The sequence below is a fragment of the Protobothrops mucrosquamatus genome, unplaced genomic scaffold (genome assembly GCF_001527695.2).
Source record: "Protobothrops mucrosquamatus isolate PMUCROS unplaced genomic scaffold, P.Mucros_1.0 scaffold21, whole genome shotgun sequence".
Taxonomy (NCBI): Eukaryota; Metazoa; Chordata; class Lepidosauria; order Squamata; family Viperidae; genus Protobothrops; species Protobothrops mucrosquamatus.
This window is the reverse complement of record NW_015386406.1, coordinates 2,475,476-2,486,913: the sequence shown is the minus strand read 5'-3', so window position 1 is coordinate 2,486,913 and position 11,438 is coordinate 2,475,476. Positions and strand designations below refer to the sequence as shown.

Genomic DNA, 11,438 nt, shown 5'->3' with positions numbered 1-11,438 from the left:
ATAAAGAACTCTCTGATAAATTGAAAGATAAAAAAGACAAGTATAGAAAGTGGAAAGAGGGACACATAACTAAGTCAGAATATCAGCAAATAGCCCGAGCCTGCAAAGATGAAGTGAGGAAAGCTAAGGCTCATAATGAACTAAGGCTTTTGACCAAAGTCAAAAATAACAAAAAAAAAAAAAGCTTCTTTCAACATGAAAAAAGTGAAGGAAATGATTGGTCCATTAGTGGGTGAAAGTGACAAGAAGGTGACAAGCAATAGGGAGAAAGCAGAACTATTTAACTCATTTTTTGCATCTGTCTTTACACAAAGGGAAAAAACAACCTATCAAAAATAGTGCCATAAAAAACAGAACAGAAACACAAGTTAAGATAGGCAAGAAAATGGTAAGTGAGCACCTGCCCAGCCTAGATGAATTCAAATCACCAGGACCAGATGGATTACACCTCAAGGGTCTCAAGGAACTGGCATGTGATCTCAGAACCACTGAACTATATTTTTCAAAGATCCTGGAGCACTGGGAAACTACCAGAGGACTGGAAAAGAGCTGATGTAGTTCCCATCTTCAAAAAAGGAAAAAAATGGATCCAGGAAATTACAGACCTATCAGCCTGACCTCAATATCTGGGAAGATTCTGGAAAAGATAATCAAACAACGAATCAGCGAACACCTAGTGGCAAACAAAGTCATTACTAAAAGCCAACATGAGTTTGCAAAAACAGATCATGCCAAACAAATCTTATTGCATTCTTTGACCAAGTGACAAAATTAGTGGATCAGAGGAATACTGTAGATATAATTTACTTGGACTTCAATAAGGCATTTTATAAAGTAGATCACAACCTACTACTCGATAAGATAGAAAAATGTGGATTAGACAGCATCGCCACCATATGGATTCGTAGCTGGCTGACCGACCATATTCAGCATATGGTCTTCAATGGAACTGCATCTACATGGAGGGAAGTGTGTAGTGGGGTGCTCCAGGGCTCTGTTCTGGGCCCAGTGCTCTTCAACATCTTCATCAACGATTTGGACGAGGAGATAGATGAGGAACTCATCAAATTTGCAGACACTAAGCTGGCAGGAATAGCCAACACTCCAGAAGACAGGCTTAAGATACAGGAGGATCTGGACAGACTTGAACACTGGGCATTATCTAACAAAATGAAATTCAATGTTGAAAAAAGTAAGGTTCTACACTTAGGCAAGAAAAACCAAATGTACAGGTATAGTATAGTATACCTTGCTCAATAGTAGTAACTGTGAGAAGGATCTTGGGGTCCTAGTGGACAATCACTTAAATATGAGCCAGCAATGTGCTGCAGCTGCCAAAAAAGTCAACATAGTGCTAGGCTGCATTAACAGAGGGATAGAATCAAGATCATGTGAAGTATTAATACCACTTTACAATGCCTTGGTAAGGCTACACTTGGAATAATGCATCCAGTTTTGGTCACCATGATGTAAAAAAGATGTTGAGACTCTAGAGAGAGTACAGAGAAGAGCAACAAAGATGTTTAGGGGACTGGAGGCTAAAACATATAAGGAACGGTTTCTGGAATTGGGTATGTCTAGTTTAATGAAGAGAAGGGCGAGGGGAGACATGATAGCAGTGTTCCAATATCTCAGGGGCTGCCACAAAGAAGAGGGAGTCAAGCTATTTTCCAAAGTGCCTGAAGGCAGGACAAGAAGCAACAGATGGAAACTAATCAAAGAGAGAAGCAACCTAGAATTAAGGAGAAATTTCCTGACAGATAGAACAATTAACCAGTGGAACAACCTGCCTCCAGAAGTGGTGAATGCTCCAACACTGGAAATGTTTAAGAAGAGACTGGACAGCCATTTGTCTGAAATGGTATAGGGTTTCCTGTCTGAGCAGGGGGTTGGATTAGATGACCTCCAAGGTCCCTTCCAACTTTCCTATTATTATTATTACTATTACTATTACTATTACTACTACTACTACTACTACTACTACTACTAATAATAATAATAATAATAATAATAATAATAATAATAAACTGCTATAAAGCCTTGCAAGCTAGATGCACAAATGTGATTGAAACTCTTCTGGGAATGAAGTATCTGGTACAAATTTGTTTATAGTATTGATTGTATGAACCAGTCTGCATAGTAAAATTGCACCAGCTCCTCTGAGAGCTTTTAATTGGAGAATGGAACAATGTGGAATATTAACTGTGATCCTATCTTGTTTAATGAACTATGAATAAATCTTGAATGCAATGAATGGTAAGGAAACTAACATGGAGATATTTTTTCCCTTCCCTTTCCTAATTGAAGCATAATATTTTCTACTTTCTCTCTGTAATTCTTTTATATTTTTTTATTTTCATTCTTAATCTCTCCTCAATATTCTCTTCCAGTTTTAAGTTCTATCTTAATTCTATGTATTATGATCCCAGCCCAAGTCGAGACACACCAACCATCTTTATTGCAAAGTTGACCTCTACTGCCTACTGTTTGAGTTAGATATGACTACTGCAGTGCTGGTATTGATTGGAGTATTGTCTGATATCATCCCCAAAGCCACATCTTCTAGTACAGGTAATCCTCAACTTATGACCACAATTGAGCCCAAAATTTATGTTGTTAAGTGAGTTTTGCCCCATTTTATGACTTTTCTTGCCATATTTGTTCTTAAATTAGTAACACGGTTGCTAAGTGAGTCTGGCTTCCCCATTGACTTTGCTTGACAGAAGGTTGCAAAAGGGGATCACATGACTTCGGGACAATGCAACCGTCCTAAATGTGAGTCAGTTGTCAAGTTTGTAAAAGTAAATCATGTGACCATGGGGATGCTGCAACAATCATAAGTGTGAAAAATGGTCATAAATCACTTTTTCAGTGCCATTGTAACTTCAGTCACTAAATGAACTATTATAAGTCGAGGATTAACCTGTTCTTGCTTTTATTACACGAAGCTCTGGTTCTCCTGGCTTTGGCTTTGTGGTGATAGTCCTTTGGCACTGACTGTTCTGGTTTGGCTCTCTTGGTCACTTGTTGCATCTGACCTTGGCCTGCTCAAGCTTGATCTTTTCTTTAACCCACTCTCACTCGTCACTGTTTGGTTTGGTCACTCTGGCATGGCCCTTTCTGATCGGTTCTGATTGATTCTTCCTTGCATGTCGTAGTGTTGTAACAGAGGATAATGGCTAGTACTCTTAACATGCTTCCTATTTTTCTTTAAGTTGCCTTCAGCTGCTATCACCCACCTCCTTCAGGTATTTCAAGGCCCATTTCACCACTGCTGCTTCTTTCTTCTAGAGTTTCTAACTTGAACTTGAATACCCTTTCTCCCAATCTTATGTTTTCTCCTACTTTATTTTTTCTCTCTGTAGTTGGGGTAGCTGCTGATGTGGTTGGCTTCCATTTAAATGGTACTTTAAAAATTTTTTTTACTTCTTATCGCAGAATTCTCTTAACACCCTGAGATGGCTCAAAGAAAATTTTATTTGTGAAGTTACAACTTTATTGTTAATTTATGCTAGTGCATAAATGTTTATTTTTATAAGATAATAGGCTAAGAAATTATTCAAAGGGCCATGTTGCTATTTATTTCAACTATATGAAAAAAATATTAAAACTGTCGCCATGAGCATATCCAAAATGATTTTTTATGATATTTTTCACAGATTTAGCCTGTTTTATTCAATGTGGCTACAGGATTACAGATGAAGTTCCCCTTATATTTCTTTATTTGTCGTTTTCCATCTGGTCCCCTGAAAAAAAGTTCAATATGACTTTTATCCCATTTTATCCTAGTGAAATAGAATTATACAAGTAGAGGAATTGTGATTTTTTTAAGAGTATGATTTTAAGGCTATTATAATAAATATATTTAAGGCTAGAATTATCAAATATATTTTTATATTGTTCTTTTTAAAGAAGAACATGAACCATGTCAGAAGGGTAGTTGCAAGGGAAATTCTCCTCAGCCACTACTTGGAAAACATAGTTTATCTGCCTATTTTTAAGCAAATGCAAGTCTTTTGATTACATCAAGAGAAATCTTGTTTATATATTAAAAACTAAGATTTAAAATTGAAATATTTCCCAGATTTTTAACAATGCAAAATGTTTTCATGGATAAACTTAGAAAAAGTATTTTAAAATGGTTACTATAATGTTCATTTTGTACTGACAAGAATTAAATTAGTCATTTTGAAGTGTATTTTAGTGGGCATTAAAAATGATAGGTTGTTAGCACAGTACCTCGAAACTGAATGTATTATTGATTGCCAAGTAATAGCTGCAACATTTATTAATCATTACAGAAAATTACCAGCCAGAAAAAATACTTCTGCATGAAAAATTAGTACAACATTTTCCCTAAGGAAAGGATTGGATTACAGGAAAACATTCCATTGGAAATCCATGAGATAGGGTTGACTATCAATAATTTTATTATTTTTAAAGAAATTCAAGATTCAGAATATGTGCATAATGTAGGCATACTGATAACAAAATCCCAGTGAGCAAAAGGATCAAAGTATACATAAATGTGCTGTCCAAAGGCAAAATAATTGCATAGGGTTGTTAGTGTTTTTAACACAGTTATTTGTGCGGTTAAGAATATTAAGGTTGCTATTAAGAAAAATCAAGCTTTTGATAGTGTATGCCATACCAAGGGCACTAATCAAATAGGTGGCAAGGAAGAAGGGAAACAAAACAGGTTATATAGAAAACAGCACAGGGTCAGTCAAAAAGGACTCAAATGCCTATACACAATGCACAAAGTATGAAGAATAAACAGAACTAGAAATTCAGGTAAATATGATATTGTTACCATTACAGAAACTTGATGGGATGAAACCCTTGAATGGAATATAAAGCTAAAGGGATTTAAATTGTTTAAAAGAAACATCCCTAATAAAAGAGTAGATGGAGTTGCGCTATATATAAGAAATAACTACATCTCTATAGAAATATAGCAGAATAATGATGAAAACCGTCTTGAATGCATAAGAATTAAAAAGGATGACATTGTCATAGGTATATACTACAGGCCATCCAAACTGAAGAAATAGATGAACTTTTTGCTAGACAGTTAGTTAAGGCATGTAGGAAGCACATCACAATAGTAATGGGGAATTAACTACCCTGACATTAGCTGAAGACAAACTCTGCACTTAATGGAAAATCAAACAGATTCCTGACAAACCTAGCAGACAACTTTATCTCCCAAAAAGTAGAAAACGGAACTATAGAACAAAGTGAAACTGGAGTCTTAGACTTTAAGACAGCTGATTTCAATAAACTTAGAGACAGCTTGGGAAGGATTCCATGGATGAGAATCCTCAAGGCGAAAACAACCAAAGAAATTTGGGACATTTGAAAAGTGTTCCAGTTCCAGTGATGAAGAAAAATAAGACATCTCAAAAGAAACAAGCATGGCTCCACAAAGTGATGATAAACTGAAAGACAAGAAGTATAAAAGAGGAAAAGGGGCACATAGCAAAGGAAGAATATCAGAAAATAGCCAAAAAGTGCCAATAGCAAAGATGAAGTCAAGAGAGCTAAGGCTCAAAATGAACTAAGACTTGTGATAAAAGTAAAAAATAACAAAAAAGTTTCTTTCAACATGTAAATAACAAGAAAAAAGTGAAGGAAATTATTAATCCATTAATGGGAGAAAATGGCAAGAAGGTGACGAGTAGCAAGGAGAAAGCAGAACTGCTTTACTCATTTTTTGCATTTGTCTTTATACAAAAGGAAAAAACAGTCAAAATAAGCTAGAAAGTGGTAAGAGAACACCTATACACTCTAGATCAGACATGTCAAACTTGCGACATCATGTGACGTTGCGCAACGTATCGGAGCTTTTTCCCCATTGCCGGCAATGGGGTGGGCACAGTTTCCCAGTGACACATCCGGCCCACGGGCCGACAATTTGACACCCCTGCTCTAGATGAGTTCAAATCACCAGGATGGTTTACATCCCAAGGTTTTGAAGGAATTGGCAGATATGATCTCAGAACCACTGAACAACCTGTCTCCAGAAGTGAACAATCTGCCTCCAGAAGTTTTGAATGCTCCAATACTGGACGTTTTAAAGAAGAGACTCGACAACCATTTGTCTGAAATGGTATAGGGTTTCCTGCCTGAGCAGGGGTTGGACTAGAAGCCCTCAAACTCCCTTCCAACATTGTTGTTGTTGTTGTTGCTGTTGTTGTTGTTGTTGTTGTTGTTGTTGTTATTATTATTATTATTATTATTATTATTATTATTATTATTATTATTATTATTATTCAAAGATCCTGGTGCACTGGGGAACTACCAGATGATTGGAAAAGGTCTGATGTATTTCTCATCTTCAAAAAAGGAAAAAGAAATGGATTCAGGAAACTACAGACCTATCAGCCTGACCTCAATACCTGAAAAGATTCTGGAAAAGATAATCTAGCAACAAATCTGTGAACATCTAGAAACAAATAAAGTCATAACCAGAAGGCAACGTGGGTTTGTCAAAAACATATCATGTCAGACAAATCTTATTGCATTCTTTGAGATTATGATAAAATTAGTGGACCAGAGAAATGCCGTGAATATAATTTACTACAGTAAAGCATTTGATAAAGTAGACCACAATTTATTACTTGATAGGATAGAAAAATGTGGATTAGACAGGATTACCATTAGATGGATTCGAAACTGGCTGACCAACCACACTCAATATATAGTCCTTAATGGAACTGCATCTACATGGAGGGAAATATGCAGGAGGGTATCCCAAATCTCTGTCTTAGACCTAATACTCTTCAATATCATCAGCAATGATTTAGATGAGGGGATGGAATGGGAACTCATCAAATTTGCAGATCACACCAAGTTGGTAGGAATAGCCAACACTGCAGAAGATACGCTCAAAATACAGAACACTGGGCCCTATCTAACAAAATGAAATTCAATGGTGACAAAAGTAAAATTCTATATTTAGGTAAGAAAAACCAAATGCACAGGTACAGAATTGGTGGAATCTGGTTCAATAGAGGGATCTTGGCATCCTAATGGATAATTAAATATGAGCCAGCAGTATCCTGCAGTTGCCAAAAAAGCCAATGCAGTCATAGGCTGCATTAACAAAGGGATCAAGATTATGTGAAGTGTCATATGCTTTTGCTAATTCTATTGTGCGTGGGAAGTTCACTAAAACTAGGAAAAAGATGTAATTCTAATAATTCCAAATTACCATTCAGAGGGATAGAATCAAGATCATGGGATGTGTTAATCCACTTTATAATGCCCTGGTAAGATCACACTTGGAATATTACATCCAGTTTTGGTCTCCATGATACAAAAAAGATGTTGAGACTCTAGAAAGAGTGCAGAGAAGAGCAACAAAGATGATTAAGGAACTGGAGGCTAAAATATATGAAGAATGATTACAGGAATTGGGCATGTCTAGTTTAATGAAGAGAAGGACAAGGGGTGTTCCAATATCTCAGGGGTTGCCACAAAGAAGAGGGAGTCAAACTATTCTCCAAAGCACTGAAGGCAGAACAAGAAGCAATGGATGTAAACTAATCAAGGAGAGAAGCAACCTAGAACTAAGGAGAAACTTCCTGACAGAACAGTTAATCACTGGAACGACTTGCCTCCAGAGGTTGTGGCTGCTCCAACACTGGAGGTTTTTAAGAAGATATTGGGCAGCCATTTGTCTGAAATGTTACAGGGTTTCCTGCTTGAGCAGGGGGCTGAACTAGAAGACCTCCAAGGTCCCTTCCAACTCTGTTGTTCTATTAGAATGGTATTGAATTTTGTCATAAACACAACTAAATAATTTAAATCAGATTAAGCCCAGGTTATATTCATACCTGGGAGGTGTGATGGCTCAGTAATTAAAGATGCTGAGCTTGTCAGCTTTCCAGCTGACAGCCTGGGTTTGAGACCTGATGCTGCACGATGGGGTGAGCGCCCATTACTTGCCTCAGCTCCTGCACACCCAGCAGCTCAAAAGCTTGCAAATGAAAGTGGATAAATAAGTACCACTTTGGTGGGAAGATAACAACATTCTGTGTCGTTCAGTGTATAGTCACGCTGGCCACATGACCATGGAAATGGAAACTCTGGCTCCCTCAGCTAAGAAACAGAAATGAGCACCACCCCCTAGAGTTGGAAAGTCTTTTACTGTTGTATTAATACATTTCAGAATAATTGAGAACTTTAATTATAACTAGGAATTAATCAAAATAGCTTGCATTTATTTTACAAAAGGGATGGATCATACTTAGCTGGTTCATGGAAAAAGCCATGAAAATGTCAAATTCAACCACCTCTTGTCTTTGACATCACAATAACAATTGATATTCTAAAAGTATAAGGCAATAAGATCTTTTCTATTTACATATATCACTTCGCATTATTACAAGAAGAAATAAAAATATTATGTTTTTTTAGGAATGGAATTATGCTAGGACTGGAATTATACTTACAGCAAGTTTTTTTCTGATAGCTTCCAGCTTTTCAGTAGCTGCTGCAAGTTCAACATTTGCTTGGATCAATGCTTGACGTTTTGGCTCCACATCACAGTATACCTAGGAAACAAGCAGTCCACAATATCTGTACCAAATGATTTATAAAACAGAACTACAATACTGTTTTAAGAGAATATATTCTGTATTTACATAGTTCATTAGACAATATTTCAAATGGAATGGATTGCTTCTTTTCAAGATTTTTTTCTGGATGCCCTTCAGTCATAAGAAAGAACTCTCGGAACTCATAAATCTTGGTTACTGATATTCAGAAAAAATAGCATAAAATATACATTCAGAAAAATAAATTCAGAAAATAGCATACAACAATATGGTAGATAATCTAATACTTTTCAAGTAATTTTTTGATGTCACATTTGTGGGGGTTTATTTGTAGAGTTTTTAAACTGCTGTTTAAAATTTTGTAATTCACTGGAAGATGATCAATTTCAATGGATTACAATAATGCTTTTTAACTTCTTGTGTTTTCCCATACTTTGTTAGAGCTGGTTTCTAAACCACTAGTGTAGTGTAGAGATTTTTTATGGAGCATCAGGTAGTTAAACAAAGGTAGTGTTCTTGTTTGTTTATTTAAGATTAAAAGTTCAATCACGGAGATTTAAATTTCAGTGTAACTGGAAATAGTTTGCTCACACATTACAAGTATGAACAATGAGTGCAGACAACGTCATCTACACATGTAAAATCAGTAATCATTTTTATTAATAGCAATAGTGAGAGGGAAGCATGGTATTACTCCAGGTTTAAGCAGCTTGTTTAGCAACTACAGATAGTCCTTGCTTAATGACCATTAGTTCAGCGACTGTTTGATATTACAACACGCAGAACAAATGATATTTGTGTCTGGTCCTTAAAGTTACAGCCACTGCAGCATGCCCTCCATCGTTAAAATTCAGAGAATTTATATGCAGGAAGCCTCAGATACACCCCCCTCCCCGAATCTTCAAATGCCACTGGAGAATATATATGAAGCCTGAAACACTGCTTCTAGTCAAGAAACCCTAAGACTAACACAGATGACTCTATGGTCTGATACCTACATTCATGCTCAAGAATCAAATATATTTTTCTGTTTACAAATTTAGGTGCTTGGCAGCTTGTTTGTATTTATGATAGCAGCATGTATTTCAGCTCCTCTAATCTTCATCTCAGTCCTTTTGGCCACCCTTCACTCTACCACCCATCTATGCTTTCCCCCCCCCCCCACACACACACACAATCCCCTGCAGATCTTCCTCCCATTGCTGATAAGTCAACTAGAAATCTTTCTGGAAACAGAGATCCAAAAGATACTGAGCTTCTATAGTTTCTCCAGTGATACCATCCTAACCATTTTACCCATCAGTTGAGGCTAGATCATATTTTCCCATCATCAAAGTGAAAGGTAGCAATTCTTCTTCCTTCTGTCAGAATCTGTTGCAGATAATTAGAAAATAATTCAGACCCATTTTGATGGAAGAATAGGATGTTGTATGGAAGAGAAGGAGTAATCATTTTAGTTTGCTGAAAAGAAGCATCCATTAATGGAAGAAGACCACTACTTTACTCAATTCAACAGCCTTAGGATGATGGGGCTTTAAATCAAAAGATCTGAAGCTATGCAGTTCAGGATATTTCTACTACATTGTAATTTAAAATGGATACCATCTTCACTTGATAGTCCCTAAAGATAGTCCCCCATCTTCACTCACTCTGTCCCTAAAAACCAAGAATGGGAAGAAAATCTGAAATGTCAGATGCTTTTGAAGATTAATCCCTTGTACAAATATATATCACACACATACCACACACAAACATTTATTCATGGGTCATCATAAGGTTGACAATATGGAAAACATTGGGCACTGCATTGTTATCTATTTTTTGTTTTCTGTCCACTTTTATTTTTTCTGTGCACTATCTATACTTTAATTTGGAAGTATATTCTTTTCAGGCAAATAAGTATCTATGTTATAACAATAGTGACTAATAATAATAATAAATTCAGTATGCATCTTTAATAATGTGTATACAATATATTATTTTATCTCTGCTATGAATTATAGCATATTTAAATATTATACTGTAGGCCCAGTTAAATCAAAAGGTTTACCTCATAGAATTTTACTATGTTGATAACCCAGGCACAAAGACCAGCCGCTGCAAATGATTTGGTACGAACGAGATTTGGACTGAATTCAGAATCTTTCAAATAATGTTCCTTCAACACTTTCAAACAATTCTCTGGGATATGTTCTTTATCGTAGTTAATTAAGGCTTGTAAGAATTCATCAACCTGGAAGGTAGCAATTAAGGCACCTAACTTGTTATCATTAAACAACACTGCAACTTCAAAAGCTGATTCCACAGTTTAATTTTTTTTTAAATCCAAACAAATAAGAGTGCCTAGAAAATAACAAAATAAATATATATGAAACATTGGGTTATATAGCATATTTGAAGCTTATCTATCTTCAATCTAGAATTAGTTCCTAATAGTGGAAAAAAATAACTGAGTTAAGCCTTTTCCCCAATACTAATACAAATCTTTTTTGCTTCATGTTTCTTATGTGGAAAGATTTTTAGATATTTTTTTAAAAAGAAAACAGAAATTGCTATTTTTTATATATATGCTTTGCTTAAACTAGTTCCAAAATGCTTTTTTTAAAAAAATACTCCTGATCTGCTTGGGGAAATTACCAATGATAACTGCTGACAAAAATCTTCATCCTACTATTGTTATTTGTCATTAAACCAAATACTATCAGAAGACAGATATAGAATGAGTGTGCATAACCTATGTGCAAACTTTCTACATTTTTAAAATAGTAAATAATGCTCAAAAGGAAACATTGCTAAACACCTCCAAGCCTCACAGCGGCCATTGGCTCCTGTGGTCCTACCACACACTAGCGTCAACAGCTGGGCAGTGTGCTT

The 11,438-nt window shown here is 35.9% G+C and overlaps 1 protein-coding gene across 1 annotated transcript in view; it reads right to left on the bottom strand.

The window, feature by feature from the left end:
- The window catches only part of DNAH11 (dynein axonemal heavy chain 11), a 179,082-nt gene that overhangs the window by 53,820 nt on the left and 113,824 nt on the right, over window positions 1-11,438 (bottom strand). The window contains exons 60-61 of the mRNA XM_015810808.1: window positions 10,615-10,797; window positions 8,460-8,561 (exon numbers count right to left, since the gene is read on the bottom strand). Of these exons, the coding sequence (XP_015666294.1) occupies window positions 8,460-8,561; window positions 10,615-10,797 (285 nt within the window). The remainder of the gene's footprint in view (window positions 1-8,459; window positions 8,562-10,614; window positions 10,798-11,438) is intronic.